This window comes from Nicotiana attenuata, unplaced genomic scaffold (genome assembly GCF_001879085.1).
Source record: "Nicotiana attenuata strain UT unplaced genomic scaffold, NIATTr2, whole genome shotgun sequence".
NCBI classification, from domain to species: Eukaryota; Viridiplantae; Streptophyta; class Magnoliopsida; order Solanales; family Solanaceae; genus Nicotiana; species Nicotiana attenuata.
Genome location: NW_017672730.1, coordinates 86,587 through 104,814, shown reverse-complemented (window position 1 = coordinate 104,814; position 18,228 = coordinate 86,587). Strand labels below are relative to the sequence as shown.

Below are 18,228 nucleotides of genomic sequence, written 5' to 3'. Positions count from 1 at the left end.
CCTCTCTTTTCAGCAGCTTTGTTGTCCTCTTCGATTCTCAACCAAATAATGAGATCTTCAAGGGACATCTCCTTGCGTTTGTGTTTCAAGTAGTTTTTGAAGTCCTTCCAGAAAGGAGGCAACTTCTCAATGATCGCTGCTACTTGGAATGCTTCATTGATGACAAGACCTTCAATGAAATTTCTGTTAGTAAAAATACTAAGATTACTACTTTCAACATCAATATTAATTTGATTTATACCTTCAACAAGGAGATCGTGAATAATCACTTCCAATTCCTGAACTTAGGTAATAACAGACTTGCTATCTACCATTTTGTAGTCCAAAAACTTTGCAGCAACAAAGTTTTTCAACCCGGCATTTTCGGTTTTGTATTTCTTTTCAAGCGCAGTCCACAATGCTTTTGACGTTTCCACGCCACTGTAGACGTTATACAAAGCATCCTCCAGCCCGCTTAGAATATAATTCTTGCACAAAAAATCTGAATGCTTCCACGCCTCAATCATGAGAAAGCGTTCAGTTTCTGGAGTTTCATCGGGCAGCACAGGAACATCTTCCTTGATGAACTTCTGGAGACTTAGAGTAGTCAAATAGAAGAACATCTTTTGCTGCCAGCGCTTGAAATTAATCCCGAAAATTTTTCCAGGTTTCTCCGCCGGTGCCAATGCTGCCGGTGTTGTTCGGCTCGTTGAGGCATTGGCAGTCACCGTTGGAATAGCTTGGTTCACATTATCATTAGTCATTTCTGTAAAAGAATGACACAAATGTTAAAATCATGTAGATTTTAATAGAGTAAAAAACCACACAGGTTTTACTCTCTAGAAACAGTGAGTACAAATACAGAATAAATTAAATTCCTTAAGCTTGTTAGTACACTGTATTTGTAATATAATTCTGGAAATATAAATGAACAACAACAATGTACAACAAAATATTAGAAAACCAATTCGAGCCCACTGAATTCATAGTGTTTCCTTAAGGAATTTAATCCCCTCCTCGTACCCAAGGTTATGGATTATTTCCTCCCAGGATAGAACGAATTACACACTGGTGTAGTGTACTTCAAACCCCAGTGTTTCAGCGAACACAAAGTTCGGTAGCAAATCACACTTACTGTTGCTTTGTTTGATGCTAAAAGTATGCAGAAGAAGGAAGAGAAACTCAGAAAAACATAGTGAAATTCTGAGCAGAATAGTGTTGTATTTATAGCCAAAGTTGGGCTGAAATCTGAAGAGGTGCAACTCTTCAGAATGGCTGTTTATGCAAAACGGCCACAACATAAATGGCCATTAACTCAACAATAAAGAGGGAAAATAAAGATATTTAATATTAATATTCTGCCGGAGCCGGAGCGACGATGATGGCGCGAAGCTTGCCTTCTTCTCAACTCTTTAAGAGCTAGAAGAAGAGCAATTGCTTATATACCCATAAAAAACCTCTTCCTTTTCCAATATGGGACAATGTCCATTTACCAAGGGGAGAAACTTAAAATTTCACTCAAAAATTTTATTTCCCTCCATTTTCCATTCATCCTCTTTTATGTATTTAATATATATTAAATACAAAAACCCAACAGCGCTGTCTTTTAAAAAAAAAACAATACAATATGTATCACCGCCATCCAAACAACATGTAAAGAAAAACGCCCCAATCTTTTGGTCTAAATAGAGAATTAATTCATTGACCAAGACGCCATCCTCCTTATAATGCCTTCTTTGAGAGCAATATTAGTGGTACTATATCCACCATCAATCACAAGATTCATCCCACTTATGTACTTAGATTCATCACTAGCAAGATACAATGCTGCTTCTGCAACATCCTCAGCCTCCAACATCGTTCCTTTGAGGTTTGCAATTTCAGACACAAATTCCTCGGCCTTTTCCTTCTCCTTAATACCCAAACAATTCAGCAACGTAGGAGTTGCCACACCAAATGGAGAAACACAATATACTCTAATTCCAAATTGTCCTAATTCTACACCCAAATTCTTGGCAATCCCAACTACTGCGTGCTTTGACGCAGAATACGTGTGAGAGACATCGCCGTAAGTCACTGAAGCAACACTGGAAGTGAAAAGAATGCTACCTTTCTTAGCTGGAATCATCACACGCGCCGCATGTTTTGCACACATTAGTGCCCCAAAGACATTCACATCAAATACAGCTTTGAAATTTTCGTAGTCAGATTCTAAGATGGTGGAACCAGATAATTTTCCTGGAATTCCAGCGTTGCTGAACATAATGTCAAGTTTCCCGTACTTGGAAACTGCTATGTCCACTGCATTTTCGACGTCTTTTTCTACTTTTACATCGCAGTGTATGTAGGAAACAGCTCCCTTTTCACCTACTTTTTCAATGATGGATTGGCCAAGATCGTCTTGGACGTCTGCAATTACTACTTTTGCTCCGTGTTTGATGAAAAGTCTTGCTGTGGCTTCATCAATTCCACTAGCGCCGCCTGTTATGATTGCAATTTTGCCCTCTAGCCTGATACAATATACAAGTAATTGAAAATTTTGATTTCATAGAATCGTGCTTAAGTTGATCCCTAGAGCAAACAATAAGGATGAACTCTAGCTAGTGGCGAATCTAGGACGGGTTATATGAGTTCAGTTGAACTCGTTTGTTCAATACTAGCATTGGGGCCGACTAAATTTGGATTCGCACCAGGAAGTCCCATTTCTGATTAAGGATGAATCGGTATTTACCACTCCACCAGAACTCATTTTGCTTTGATCTCGAATTGTGTATACTTATTTAATTATTTTTTTAAATATATACATATAATTAACTAGATCCACTCATTTCCTTTAACTGACTGTAAATACAGAGTTCTGATCTTACGATGAACTTCCTAATATCCTACAAGGCATACAGCCGAACAATTATAATAGGACATTCATATTTGAGGAGCCCAACATTGAGGAAAAGATAACAAAATAAACTTACCTTTTAGCAATGGAGCCGATGGGAGAAAAGCTCGAGGCCATGGAATTGATCAGCTTGAAAATGAGGAAGATACTTTTGTTAGTGAACTATGTGACACTGTGGGCCTTATTATTGGTCATGTGCCTCAATCAGATTGTTAGTGTAAGTTGACTTTTAATTAGTAAATTTGTAATTAAATCCTTTAAAATATTAGAGTGTGTATCATGCACAGCTAATATATATACCTTTCCTAAATGTTTGCTTGTTCTGGATATCTTCACAATTGAATATGCGTTGTCAATCATACTCCCTTCCGTAGATCACGGTTATTAAAAATAACTGGTCTAAAATGTTTGTAATTTTAGAAATCAAAATATAATAAATTATTTTTTTTCATTTTATCCTTAGTATTAATTATTCTTGAAAGTAAATAACATTTATTATATAGCATACAAGAAAGATTTATATATTGAATGACTAAAGATATAGATAAAGGTATAATAGTAAAAAAAAAACCTTCTTATTTCCGATGTCCCATATTAGTTTACTGAATCTAGTTGTCGCGAAATATTTGTCTATTCATTAAATAAAGATAGAATAAGCAAAAGAAAATCATTCTACCCTTAATATTAATTTTTCTTGAGAGTAAACAATATATAGATTGACATTTATTGAAAAGAGAAATAAGGGCAAATTTGTTATAAATACTTATTTATGATTTCTTAAACAGGGAAATATGACAACTAAAATAGGACGGAGGGAGTAATAGTTTTAAGGGACGTGTTGTAACGACCCGACTGGTCGTTTTGAGCTCTAGTGCGTCGTTTAGCAATTTGAGGCCATGAGCAACTTCACTTCAGGTATTATGACATGTACGCGTAGTTGAAATTGAGATTCAGGGAGTTCGGAGTTGATTCGGAAAGAGAATTCTCATTTCGGAAGCTTAAAGTTGGAAGAATTTGATAAAGGGTTGACTTTGAGTAAACGACCTTGGAATCAGGATTTGAAGGTTCCAACAAGTTCGTATGATGATTTGGACTTGGGCGTCTGTCCGGATCGGGTTTTGGATGACCTGGGAGCGTTTCGTCGCGTATTATGGAAGTTAGCATTTTGGTAGGGATTTCATAAATTTGGGTTGAAATGCATTTCAATATTTCCGATGTTCGTTTGGGATTCTAAGCTTGAGAATAGCTCCGTATGGTGATTCTGGTATTGGGGGCGCGTCCGAAAGTGGATTCGGAGGTTCGTAATTTTGGAGTCATTTGGCTAAAGTTAGAAATTTAAAGGTTTTGAGAAGTTTCACCGGAAGTGGACCTTTTGATATCGGGGTCGGATTCCGATTCCAGAAGTTGGAGTAGTTCCATAATGTCAAATACGACATGTGTGCAAAGTTTGAGGTCAATCAGACGTGATTTGATAGGTTTCGGCATCGAACGAAGAAGTTTGAAGTTCTAAAGTTCATAAAGCTCGAATTGGGTGTGATTCGTGATTTCGACGTTGTTTGATGTGATTTGAGGCCTCGAGCAGGTCCGCATTATGTTTTGGGATAGGCTGGTGTGATTGGATGAGGTCCCGAGGGTCTCAGATGGATTCCGGGTGGTTAACGGATCGAATTTAGAATTTGAAGAAGGATTGAGGAAGTTGACATCTGGTGTAACCGCACCTGCGAGGTTTTGGCCGCAGAAGCGGCCTAAGAGTCGCAGAAGAGGGCAGGAGTGCAGGTGCGAGGGAAGATCCGCACCTGCGAAGGCGCAGATGTGGAAGGGAGATCGTAGAAGCGGAAGCTGTTGCGTTGAGTTAAAGCCGCACCTGCGATGGATTTCCGCAGGTGCGAAGCCGTAGAACTGGCTACTGGACCGCAGGTGCGAAGGTCAGGGTTGGGCACTTGTCTTCTTTAAAACGAAGGGTTTGGCTCAATTTTATTTTATTTCGTCCATGGGAGCCGATTTTGGAGCAATGTGGAGTGCCATCTTCATCAACTAGTAAAGAGTAAGTGCTTTCTTCCCAATTTGAGTTAAATACATGATTTGATTGGGATTTAATCATGGAAAATTAGTGGGAATTTGGGTTTTTGGTGGAAAAACCTAGAATTTGTATTTTAAAATTTTGACCATGATTTTGGACATGGAACTTAGAATAAGTTATACATTTGAGTTCGTGGCATTATGGGTAAAGCTTATCTTCGAAAAATTTTGGAATCCGGGCACGTGGGCCCGAGGGTGATTTTTATCGACTTTTCGATCGGGATTAGAAATTGTTATAAATTGTATTATAATGAGTATTTGAGTATGTTTAATGGGTTTGCATAATTATTAGTTTTGGAGCATTGAGCATCAATTCGAGTTGTTTGAAGGGCTCGGAAGCCGGTTATGGAACTTCGGAGTGAGGTAAGTCTCATTTCTAACCTTGTAAGAGGGAATTTACCCCATATGTGAAATAAATCAATATGTGCTCCTATTTTTGGGGGCTACGTACGCACGAGGTGACGTGAGTCCGTGCGTAGCTACTATTATGCTCAAGTCCGGGTAGTCTAGGACCCAAAAGCAGGCTCTACTTGAAATATTTGCAACATTGTTGTCAATTTAAAATGCTTAAATCATATCGAACTTGGTAAATAAATTTTCTAAAAGGCTAAACATCATTTTCTTGACTTTTAAAAGAGAAATTACCTTTTCCTTGGATAATTGCCCCTTGATGAATTCTTGATTGACTGTTTGAATGTGTTTATCTTTTGTGGAACAGGCCGAACGCCTCGGTAGATTTAATAGATGCATCTATGGTTCGCGCCATTCGACCATCTAGCAGTGCACAGTTTAAATATTATGTTGGATCGGGCCGTACGACCTCGGCATGATTTATGCATGCTTGTATTGCTTGCCTTGAACTTTATAAATAGTGATATTGCCTCCCCGGCCCGAGATAAATTGATAAATGATGAAAGTGAATTTGGAAATCACCCATTAACAAAAGGATTGTTTACTTGCTTCATGATTTTCTTGAGTTCACAACCGTTTTTAACAAAACCCACGACTAATTATACTATTAATACATTACTGTAGGACCACTAGTAAGTGACGGAGTCGACCTCTCATCACTACTTCTTCGAGATTAGACTGGATACTTACTGGGTACGCGTTTTTTTCGTACTCATACTACACTTGATGTATATTTTATTGTACATGCATATACATTTAGTGGCCTTGTGGCGCAATGACGTGGTTGATACAAGGACTTAGTTGAGCTGCATCTTGTTTCACGATCTGCAGCCAGCAGAGTCTCCTTCAGAGCAGTTGTATTTCTATTTCTGTCCAAATTTTATTCCGGACAGATGTTGTATTTATTCTATTTTTCCTAGTTAATGCTCATTCACTTATTGTCGCGCCCCCTTTTTCCTTTCGGGAGTCTGGGTTTCGACATTCAATAGGAATGACTCATTTCCTTTCGGGAATTGGGTATTTGAAGAGTCTCCACCTAACGGATTAAGGTACGTTAGGGCACCTAGAGCAATTAACTCATGTAACTAGTTTGCATTACCAGAGATTAGGGTAAGGGCTCGAAATAACCTTGAGGTGAAGGTGTTAGGCACCCTTCGCGGTCCACAACGGTGGGTCCTGGCTGAACTTAGTTATGTGAATTAGTCACTTAATAGATAAACAGTCTGAGCACATATTTGCAAATAAGGGAAGTTTATACAGTCTAAGCACACATATATAATCAAGAAAAATTAGACGGTCCAAGCACACATATGTAAATTTTAGACCGTCTAAGCATACATACTTAAATTAAAGAAGTCTGAATAGTCCTAGCATACATAAATTAAGGAAGTTTGAACAGTCCGAGCATACATAAATTAAGGAAAAGGAAGGGAAGTCCTAAGTTGGTTAGCCTATAGGATCACATCTGTACAATACCCGGTAAGCCTTCCTCAACTAGAGGGTTACGCGTGGCATTAGCGCACAGGTCATCATATCCTTTTACTACCCATTACCCTCCCCTTAGTGGTTATATAAGCGAGTTTACTTAACGAACTCTAGGCATGTTTTACCCGTCCATTCCTTGTGGTCCCGGAGGTGTTTAGGACCCCTATACTTAGGCAGTTCTAGACACTCCTAGGTATTTAAAAGGTAAAATCTAACCGACAACAAAGAACATATAGGACTATCAAATAGAGAAGCAATTAGGGGCTCATGTTTACCTCCACGCGTAAACAAATACGTAGCACGTCTCAAACAACTGATTTTTAAGAGATTCAGAAGGCCCTAGAACATGATATCTAGATGAACATCACAAACACAGAATATGCAGCATTTGTCTTAAAGCGAAGTGGTAGAATCCTAATCAATTTGCCTACTGATTTTGAAGCCTGTTAAAACTGGACGATTTCACACATAAACAGAGCCCAATTTCATAGTTTTAAACCATTAATTACCTAAGGCTTGCCTAGGCGCAGGTCTGTATGCCATCATAATTCTGGGAATTGGTTAAGACAACTTGAAGTCATTCAATCCTATAGGCATACTGATCTAGGCGATTACTGATAGAGAACTGATTTCATGCATATTTACACTAGAACATGATGTCTATGTGTTGGACTATTTTTAAACCCTTTTTATAGACAGTTATTTATTTAAGCAACGTAGACATGATTTAGAGCCACTACAAACAGAGTGCTAAATCAGGATTTCTAACGCACAGAGAGAAATGGTCATTTTATTAAGCAAGATTATAGCAGTAGCTTAATTATAGAGTTTCTAGGTTATTATGACTTTAGGCAGAATTAGAAATAAAATGATGACTATAACATATTTCCTAATATGCAAAGCAGTAAACATGATTATCCTAAGGCAGGATATCTAATGCACAAGTTTATGGCATGGTTTCTAATATAAATAGGCATAGCAAACCTAGTGGCATGATATCAATTGCAGAATGTAAACATAGTGTAAACCTAAAGCATGATTTCTACTGCGAATCAACACACATAATCCTAGAAGCATGATTTCTACCCGGTTTTCCTACAAAAATCATATATGAACCCTCCCCTTTTTACTAGTTACCCCAATATCTATTTACAAAGAATATTATTACAGACCGGGATCAAATGAAGTACATAAGTAAATGAAACTATACTATAGGGAGCCTAAATCAAGCCCAAAATAAACCTGGGATGCCAGGCCTTCAATACAGTCTCAAAAGCCAAAGATCTCACAACCAATGATGTGTGTCTTAGTGTGTCAGAGTTCCCTAAGGACCTCAAGGATCCCGGGCAGTGCTCACACCAAGACCTTTCTCAGATAGGGACTGGTTATGCACAGTGTGGAAGGGCCAGCCCTGGTATGCCAGAGTTTAGAGAGATCTCAAGGATCCCTAAGCAGTACATACACCAGAGGGCAGGACTTAATAGTCTAAGAGTAGGGTGAGAGTGCTTGACACAGTTTTAAAAGATTTAGTAGAACAATATAGAGAAAAGATTCAGAAATGGAGAACAGTTTTTAAAGATGCTAGGAGTGACCAGTTTTGAGAAGAATACTATGAGTAGGAGCAACAGTTTTGAAATTATTTTTTGAGGAAAAGCATACTCAGCAAATAACCCAATTAATCATAGAATACCCATATTTACTTAAGACTTACAAACAGGGAGTGAAGGGGATTGGGAACATATAGGGTTGAAACCACATAAACAGGGAAACATTTGGTACAACAAATATACAAAACAACTAGGAGTCTACTGAACAAGTTAGTCATGGTAATAGACAGTTAAAATATAGAGAAAGAATGCAGCAGGATCATGTTGAAGACAAGAGTTTGTTAAACAAAATTTGACATACAATTAGGGCCAATCGAATGCACTAGAAGACTAAGTAACTACATGGTCATACCAGTTAAGGGGGTAAGGGAACTAAGTAAACATGCTGGACAAGTATCAAAGAACTAAGTGAAGTCAGACATGCTGATTACACATAAGGGCAGAATTTAGACATGCTTAATAACAGCAAACAGAGAAACAAATTGAATAACTAGTACAGGAACAAGCATGGATGTATAGATATGGAACACATAAGGTTGAGTTTCAAAGTTTAACCAGAGACATACCAGTTAAAGAAGAAAATGCAGAATGCAAAAACAGGTGCAATTCCACTATCTAGCCTTGGCTTCCAGCCGTCTAGACCAAGAGTTAGCACAAGTAGCAAAGAAAGAAGAGAGGGTTTGAATGTATGTGTGTAATAGTGTGTTCGTTTTGAAGGAGCAGAATGAGAGTGCTTATATAGCAGTTCAAGAGTAGAGCCAATAAGGTAAAAGAATCAGAAATCAACAATTAAGGGAAAATCAGAATCTAATCACATAAGGAGTTCAGAATAGACTCCTTTAATTAGGGGAATTTAGCCAAACGGTAATAATAGGGAGTCTAATTAAGGAAAGAAGTTCAAATCAAACCAAATAAAGGAGTTCAGGATAAAATAATCAGGGGCCTAACTAAGGGAAGAATCACGTAAAGGAATCAGTAAATATAGAGGTAATCAAATAAGGCAAGAATGACTAATTAAGGTTGTAAACAGGGAAACAGGCAAGACTTAGGCATACAAATCTCTAACAGAGCAGATCAATCGGCCAAATTTTATAGTAACAATGATTTCTAGAAAGAATATATCAACTCCCATAAATAGAAAAATAAATTAAATAATGGCTTCACAAAAATGTAGATATTAGTCGGAATACCAGATTAGAACCCTAATAGGGCTCAATTAGGGTATAATTACAGAATACTGGATTTGACGAAGGACAACATGCAAGGCAAAAGGTACAGAGCAAATTAATACGTTTGGTAACACGGAAAGACCCAAATTGAAGCAAGAGTTGGAAAGATCAGCATATTACATAGAGTCAATTAGGGTTCGAATACTCTTGCAAAAATCGATCAAGAAGATAAAATGGGAACGATTAAAAATCTAGAAGTCAGAAAGCCTTTGAAAAACAACTCGTACTGAAATCTAGTTTTAGGAAAAAGCAAGAACAATCGATTAAAACCAGAAATTTTCAGAGAAAAATATGTAATAATGCTCGATTCATCTCAGATCTGTACAGATCTGGAAATGATCGAAGGTAATAGATTAGGGTTTTTGGAAACATAACAGAGATGAAAGCATAAGTTTAGAAACCATGGATTCGTAACAAAATAAAGAGGAGTTCTCATTCACAGTCAATAAAATGGCCTGAGATAAGCTAACAAGTAGAGTGTCAAACCAGAACCAACTAGGTTGTTCGAGATCCCTTCAAGGATCTAAGGAGTCGAAGAGTCATGGCGTATAAGAGGCCAAGACTGGCCAGAGAAGCCATAGGAGCGTCATAAGGTGAAGGTTTACGCCGGTGACGGCGCTTAGAATTAGGGTTAGGTCGAGAGACTTTGAGAGAAGAGCGAAGAGGTGACGACGTGGAGTTGAGAAAATGAGAGGTTTGAGGGGTCGTTTTAGGTTAATTATGGAAGGAGTTTGTGGACCGTTGATCAAACCGATCAACGGTCAGGATTAGATGGGGTATTGGGTCGGGCAGGTTTGGGTTTGGGCCTAAGGGAATTGGGCTAATTTAGAGGGGTTATTTGGGTTGGTTTTAAAAAGGTTAGATCTGAAGATAAGAGGGTTATTTATTAAATACCCAAATAATTGAATAAAAATTATTTTATAAAATGATTAACAATAAGAAAAAATAATTTTCATGCATAGAAGTGCTTTAAAATAATTATTCAATTTTTAAAAAATATAATGGACCAATTTCTGATAAAATAATGCAGTGATGTATGCATGAGCCATAATTGCAAAATTATTGCAATTGTAACCAAATGGTGTAAATCTAGCCATTTGTGAAATAATTTGAGCTTAATATGGCTATAAATAGCAAAATTAAATCAATGAAATGTTATAGAGCAATTTGTGATGCAATTTTGTAATTATTTATATAAATAAAATACTAGAATAAATTAATTTAACAATATAGAAATTATGGAAAAATATCAATTAATGCTAATGCATAGTTTTGAAGGTATATATGCACTTTAAAAATATTATAGGAAAAAATTGGGTATCAACACTTGTGACAAGGGCTCTGGGATGATTATGGATTATTCATTATTGACATGTTTAAAAATAATATTATTCATCCTGAAATTTCATCTTTTTACTATTAAATTTAAGAAAAATCGTGATTTCGAAAATACTAAACTAAATTAAGTATTTATGGATTGCTTGCCTAACAGTTGCGTCTGGCGCCATCACGACCTTTATTGGATTTTGGGTCGTGACACGTGTAAAAGTGAAACATGAAACCCAAAAATAGACCGAATGGAGTAATTACTACCCCCTCGATTCCAATTTAATTGTCATGTTATACTAAAAATAGTCGTTCCCAGATACTTGTTGTAGGTAATGAAAATTGTATTAGATTTAAGTTCATAAGAATTGGATTTGATCTTAAATTAAATACATTTTTGTAACGACCCGGTCGGTCGTTTTGAGCTCTAGCGCGTCGTTCGGCGGTTTGAGGCTATGAGCAGCTTCACTTCAGGTATTATGACTTGTACGCGTGGTAGGAATTGAATTTCGGGAAGTTTGGAATTTATTTGGAGTCATTTGGCTAAAGTTAGAAATTTGAAGGCTTTTGAGAAGCTTGACCGGAAGTGGACTTTATGATATCAGGGTTGGAATCCGATTCCGGAAGTTGGAGTAGGTCCGTAATGTAAAATATGACTTGTGTGCAAAGATTAAGGTCCACCGAACGTGATTTGATAGGTTTCGGCATCGAATGAAAAAGTTTGAAGTTCTAAAGTTCATCAAGTTTGAATTGGAGTGTAATTCGTGATTTTTGCGTCGTTTGATGTGATTTGAGGCCTCGAGCAAGTCCATAATGTATTTTAGGACCTGTTGGAATAATTGGTTGAGGTCCCGAGGGCCTCGGGTGGATTTTGGGTGGCGAACGGATCGATTTGGATTGAAGGAGGAGCTGAAGGAGGTTCTGGTTGCTGGTGTAACCGCTTCTGCGGAAGCTTCACTGCAGAAGCGAGAAGGTGAACGGCAGAAGCGGCTGGAAGTGAAGGGGTCAGAGGCCGCAGGTGCAAAGTAATTCCCGCACCTTCGTGATCGCAGATGCGATCTGGGTGCCGCAGATGTGGAAAAGGATGAGCCTGGTGAAAATCGCAGAAGCGGCATAAGGGCCGCACCTGCGGAACCGCAGAAGCGATCAAGTGACCACAGGTGCGGAAATACTGGAGGCAGTAAGGTTCTTTAAATCGGGGGTTGGGTTCATTTCAACCCCATTTCTTCCATTGGAGCCAATTTTGGAGCAACTTCGAGGTGCCATTTTCACCACCAAGTATGAGGTAAGTGGTTTATGCTAGTTTTGAGTTAAATACATGATTGTATACGGTTCTGAGCATGAAAATTAGTAGAAAATTGGGATTTTGAGGAAAACCTAGAAATTTGGTATTCTTGGATTTTGACCACGATTTTGGACATGAAATTGAGAGTAAATTATATATTTGAGTTCGTGAGGTTTTGGGCAAACTTTATCTTCGAAAAATTTCGAAATCCGGGCATATGGGCTCGAGGGCGATTTTGTCAACTTTACGATCGAGGTTTGAAATTGTTATAAATTGGATTATTTTGAGTAATTGAACATATATTAATGGGTTTACATAATTATTGGCTAGTTTTGGAACGTTGTGCATCAATTTGAGTCTTCAGAAGGGCGTGCAAAGCCGGTTATGGAACTTCGGAGCGAGGTGAGTCTCCTCTCTAACCTTGTAAGAGGGAATTTTCCCCATAGGTGAGTTAATTGGTTAAGTGCTCCTATTTGTAGGGGCTACATACGCATGAGGTGACGAGAGTCCGTGTGTAGCTACTATTATGCTTATGTCCGGGTAGTCATGGGCCCAAAAGCATGCTTTACTTGTAGTATTTGCAACCTTGTTGTCAATTTAAAAATTCTTAAACACATATCGAATATATAAATAAATTTCTAAAAGGCTATACATCATTTCTTGACTTTTAAAAGAGAAACTTGCCTTTTACCTGAATAATTTCTCCTTGATGAATTCTTGATTTGACTGTTTGAATGTGTTTATCTATTGTGGAACGGGACGAACGCCTCGGTAGATTAAATGGATGCATCTATGGTTCACGCCATTCAACCCTCTGGCAGTGCACAGTTTAGATATTGTTGGATCGGGTCGTACGACCTCGGCATGATTTGCGCATGCTTGTATTGCTTGCCTTGAAATTCATTGATGTTGATAATTAATTCTCCCTGGCTTGAGATAAATGAATAAATGATGAAAACGAATCTGAAAATTTCCTATTAATAAAAGAATTGATTACTTGCTTCATGCTATTGAGTTACAACCATTTTTGTAGAAATCCTGGATTTACTATATTGTTGGTATAATATTATTGGACCACTAGTAAATGTCGAAGTCGACCTCTCGTCTCTACTTCTTCGAGATTAGATGGGATACTTATTGAGTACACGATATTTTTGTATTCATGCTACACTTGCTCTGCATTTTTTTGTTGCACAAGCACATGTACCTCTGTGGCCTAATGGGCGTAGCAGCATGGATGATACGGAGACTTAGGTGAGCTGCACTTCTCGAGATGACTCGCGGCCAGTAGAGTCTCTTTCAGATTACTGTATTTACTTTCTATCCAATTTGTTTTCTGAATGGTTGTTGTATTACATTATTTCCTAGAAATAGCTCATGCACTTGTGACACTGGGTTCTAGGAGGATTATGGGATTGTTCAATATTAAATATGTTAAAGACATCATCTTATTTCAATGAATTTCGTTATTTATTGTTTAATGCATAAAAGGAATGATTTCAATAAATACTAAAATGGAAATTTGATTAACTTCTTGGTGTTGGCTTGCCTGACAGTGGTGTCCGGTGTCATCACGACCCTTAGTGGATTTTGGATCGTGATAACATGGTATCAGAGCAATAGATTCCCTTAGGTCTCACGAGTCATGAGCAAGTCTAGTAGAGTCTTGCGGATTGGTACGGAGACGTCTGTACTTATCTTCGAGAGGCTACAGGGCTGTTAGGAGCACTTCCCTTCTTGATTTCTCATCGTGCAGTTTTATTCCTTTGAGTCTTATGCCCTTATTTCCTTCCTATTCAATCCTATGCGACGTGAAGCGCTTGTTATTAAATTGGGAACTGAGGAACTGTAATGATACTACAAATGTGGTGCGGGATGTTCTCCCGGCACAGTTGATTGGGCTATTATTGTCGCCTTGCGGAAGGATATTATGTCATTTCAGCTCGGTAGCTGCACTTCCGAGAGCTTGAGGCTATGCATAGGTTTCTATGATGCTCATAAATGGTTATCGTACGGTATAGATGTAATGGTAGGATGCTTGTCCATGCGTGGTAGCAGTGTATGACTTGGAAGGAGGTTTTCTCATTGCATGATTCAGAGATTCGGTATTGTATTTCTGGCAGAGGAAAGTCAATCGGACTATAGAGTTCAGGCTTGGGTTGATCGAGTAACGAGACTTGGTGTTTTCAAGTATAGTGGAATTTTCATATGCGGCATGGTGTCATTGTCCTCGATTGAATATGTTAAGTTTGACGGTGTTATGATATTTTACAAATCGTTGGTGGGGTAGGATATTGTGAGATATTATTGAAGAAGCGGCTGTCAGAGATCGCGGGGTGCGGCGGTTCACGATGGAATTGATGTTTCTAATGTCGACAGCTCGAGAAAGATGATCTTCAGAAAGGTTTAGAGTTAGTAGCGGTCTATTGGTCCAAGTGCTACCGAGATAGGTTTTGACCTGAGGCATCAGCTAAGCAGCAGAGGATGAGGAAGGACATGTGGGAAGTGTCATGCAGTGGTTAAATTTCTAGAAGGCCAGGTGTAAGAAGCGGAAGTCGAGTAGTTGCTTGAAGAAGAGGGGTTTGGCCAAAGTGGGAGAGTGACAGAGTAGCATATGGGATCAGTGGCAGAATAACCACACCCGGAGAAAAAGCTAGAGTGAATTGGGATTCAGGGTGGTCAGTGACTGGGTTTTCGGACTTGACTTGAAATATCGGCCATTATACAGCGGGAGATTTGATGCAACAGAAAGGAGTTGCTTGATGTGAAGAAGAATACAACATGACTTTGAATCGAAAGATATTGTCGCACATTTAGTGATGTCCATGAGAAGTGAACGGACTAGTACAGTTGGTGAATGAGCATAGGCTCAGGATGGGTTATTGATGTCATAGTGATTGTACCCCGTGCAGCGTCGTTGGGAGATGTCGGCATGTAATTTCCACAGCTGGGTTATCTCCTGTGAGCAGATCAACGGTCACGTGGTTGGCAAAGCTTCTGCGAAGAATTCTACTGGCTATACGGTAAAGAGATTGGTCATGTGAATGTGGTTAATGATTCAGAGTATTCATAAAGGGTTTTAATAGAAGGATTTCGAGGATTTTGGCGGTTCGATTTTGCAAGGTTATGTCAATGAGAGATAAAGAATCTTATTGGGTTCTAGAGTTGGTGTAATTGTGGCTTCAAGCTAAGTGGGAGAGTCCCACCGCCTACGATTGGGTTGTATGGTTATCTTCTTGTGGGGTTTCAGGTTATCAGCGTGTTGGTAAGTTATTTCGGCTAAGGAAAAAAACATAAGTAGTAATTTGAGCAAAGGAATTGGTAAAGGTGTGCTATAGTTGGCCTTATCAATTCTTGTTCAGGCTTTGGGAAGACTCGGGATTTGTGTCTCGTTCGGAGGTGATTTACAAGGAAGTGATTCAATCGGGTACTCCATGGAGATGGTTGTTCATGTGCCAGCGGAGCCTTGGAGTTGATTACATTCGGGACCAAGCCAGAGTGGGTGACTCTCAACAAAGGTCCTAGTGAATTCAAAGGTTAAAAAAATGCGGTGCCTAAGGATTCAAGCCCGCAGTATGGTTAAGAATCGAGCTTTTGTAGCAGATTATGATAAGAGGCTCAGAATGTTCTGTGATGTTTTTGACTTGCAGTGTAGCATTGGGAGGAAAAAGAGAAAAAGACTTCGGATTCATAAAGGGATTATCAAAACGGGTGTATTAGTCGAAGATGCGAATGTGCGTGCAAGGAGGGTATGAAACGGTTCATGGGTTTGGAGACAGTGTGGTCTCGTGGAATGGGGTCACTCAAGATGAGTGCGGATTTAGGTTGGCGATGTAAGGAATGGAGCTAATATTATCTCTAAGGCAAGTTAAGGATGAATTAGAAGAAGTTAGATTAGTCGGCCATGGTTGAATTTGCATAGTAGCGGCGGTACGTGCGAGGCTCGACGGCCGCCGTAATTGATTATATTTGTAAGTATTCAAGTATTATGGCCTGTCCTGTGTAGGCGGATCCCGGAGGGGTTATGGTGGTTTAGACCACTACCTGAGGATTTGAATGTTCTACGGTCATGAGGAGTTACTCGCGTGTTGCTATGGTTCTCTTGGAATGAGTTAAGTAAAAAGTTTCTGGGTGAGGAAATGTTTACCATATTAGTGGTTCAGGAGTTATGATGAAATTCTTGTGCTATCACATATTGGCATATTAGGTGCAGTGAGCAGCATAAAAAATTAAAAGTGAGGAACCGAGGTTACGGTTCAGTGTTGGCAAGGATGTCACGAGCTCGGATGAGCAGGAAAGGGATTTGAATGTTTAGAGTAAGCTGGTATTGTCTTCAGTGTCACCGGAGGTCGGTGTTTTGTGAAAGAGGCTTTGCAACCTGGTTATGGACTCTTGATTTGCTTTACAGCGTTAGTGCGGCACGTGGTATGGAAGTGCAGACTGGTTATCTGGTGCGGAAGATCCTGGGAGCGTACCCCCCCCCCCCCAGAGAGATTGTATAAGTGTGACATGTAGCCACTTGATTGATTGAAAATTTAAACCAAGTATGGAGATTGTGGTAATATCGCTAATTTGAGAATTTATGCCTGAAGGGCACTCGGTTTATTGGGTTGTAGACTATGGAGGTTTACTCCGGTTATGATGGTTGTTCTTGTGAGTTATAGGAAAAAGGGGTATTTATGGAACTTTGAAAGGTTATTTGCCTAGTACGGTGCGATCAGAATCGGCTTGAGGCCTGTGGATGGATTTAAATATGAATATGGGCTCTATATCAGGCCAAATATGTTCATTTCTGCATAGCGCTCCTCATCGAGGAGTATTCGAACGTGGGATGTTGTTTCGTCGTCAGCTATTCCATGTAATGCTATATTGCGTCGTGTGAGTTGTGAAACAGCTTGATAAATTTCTTACGTATTGAGGTTCTGCGTAGCGATGGTGTTATGTGAGCAAGATGGCTCTTGTGATTCAGATTATATGTAGCACCTCAGTTGTGCTTGAGTTTTGTAGCTTATGATGCTATCTGACTCCCCAGGGATGGTATTATGTACTTAGCATGCTTGCAATCGATATTCGGTATTTAGGAATGATGAGCAATTTAGCTCGGTATGTATCTCCTTATGTGAGTTCTATGTGTGGATCGGGTGGCACGCCGCCACGGGCATGTTATTTGGATCGGGTTGCATGCCGCAATAGTATGATGTTGAGTACAGTTTTCGATATTCTAATTTTTGTGTGTTTTGTTTTCCATTTTCTGAGGAAAGTTCATATTAGCTGCTTGAGTTGATAGTCCCTTCCAGATTTCGTTTTTCTTATGTATCACGTTCGAGTTGGTAGCCTATTGGCACATTGTGGCATCACATGAGACTTTTGGTCATGTCTAGGGTGGCTTATTGCCTGAGCAGCTTATACTGGGTAAGACGAGGTTGTTGGATCTAGGATCAGTGCGATCGGATTATATGAAGTATATTAAAGAGTAAATACCATTATTTGGTTCAGAAGGAGGTAATGATTCTTGTCATGAGTATAGACTCAACGGTTGGTCGACTCGGCAGTTAGCTATGAATTTCTACATGTCTCTTCCGTCGTGGCGGTATTGTAAGAGTTGGAACATGACTTATATATGTCATGAGGTGCATTGTGAGCATCAGGTTCGGAGAATTTCAGTTATTATGATCAGAGAATGTTATCATGGTCATGTGAATGATGTGGTGTATGGTGAGAATTCAGCAAAGGTATGCAGTCATGTTCTGGTACCTCGTGTAATGATTGATACGTTGTTCATATATTCAAAGCAGGCCTGGCAGAAAATTTCGGATTTTGAAACTGGGCTCTAAGGCTCGTTTGCCTAAATAAAAGGGGATATCTTCAGATTTGATCGAGCTAATGTGCTCAACTGAGTTGTAATAGCACGGGTGGGTGCACGAGGTGTTA

At 39.1% G+C, this 18,228-nt stretch overlaps 1 protein-coding gene across 1 annotated transcript; it reads right to left on the bottom strand.

Moving 5' to 3' along the window:
- Positions 1–1,529: 1,529 nt before the first annotated feature.
- Positions 1,530–3,036, bottom strand: LOC109214293 (secoisolariciresinol dehydrogenase-like). The gene is made up of 2 exons (XM_019378198.1): positions 2,952–3,036; positions 1,530–2,489 (listed from the first exon to the last, which is right to left on the bottom strand). Exons 1-2 carry the CDS (start codon positions 2,990–2,992, stop codon positions 1,673–1,675), a joined length of 858 nt encoding a protein of 285 aa, XP_019233743.1. The 5' UTR covers positions 2,993–3,036; the 3' UTR covers positions 1,530–1,672.
- Positions 3,037–18,228: the final 15,192 nt, after the last annotated feature.

What these genes read in the sequence shown, in the direction of transcription:
- LOC109214293 (XM_019378198.1), bottom strand. Translation starts at nt 2,992, where the DNA reads ATGGCCTCGAGCTTTTCTCCCATCGGCTCCATTGCTAAAAG. An exon ending in ATCGGCTCCATTGCTAAAAG is followed by an intron (nt 2,490 to 2,951) that starts GTAAGTTTATTT and finishes ATATTGTATCAG; the next exon opens with GCTAGAGGGCAAAATTGCAA.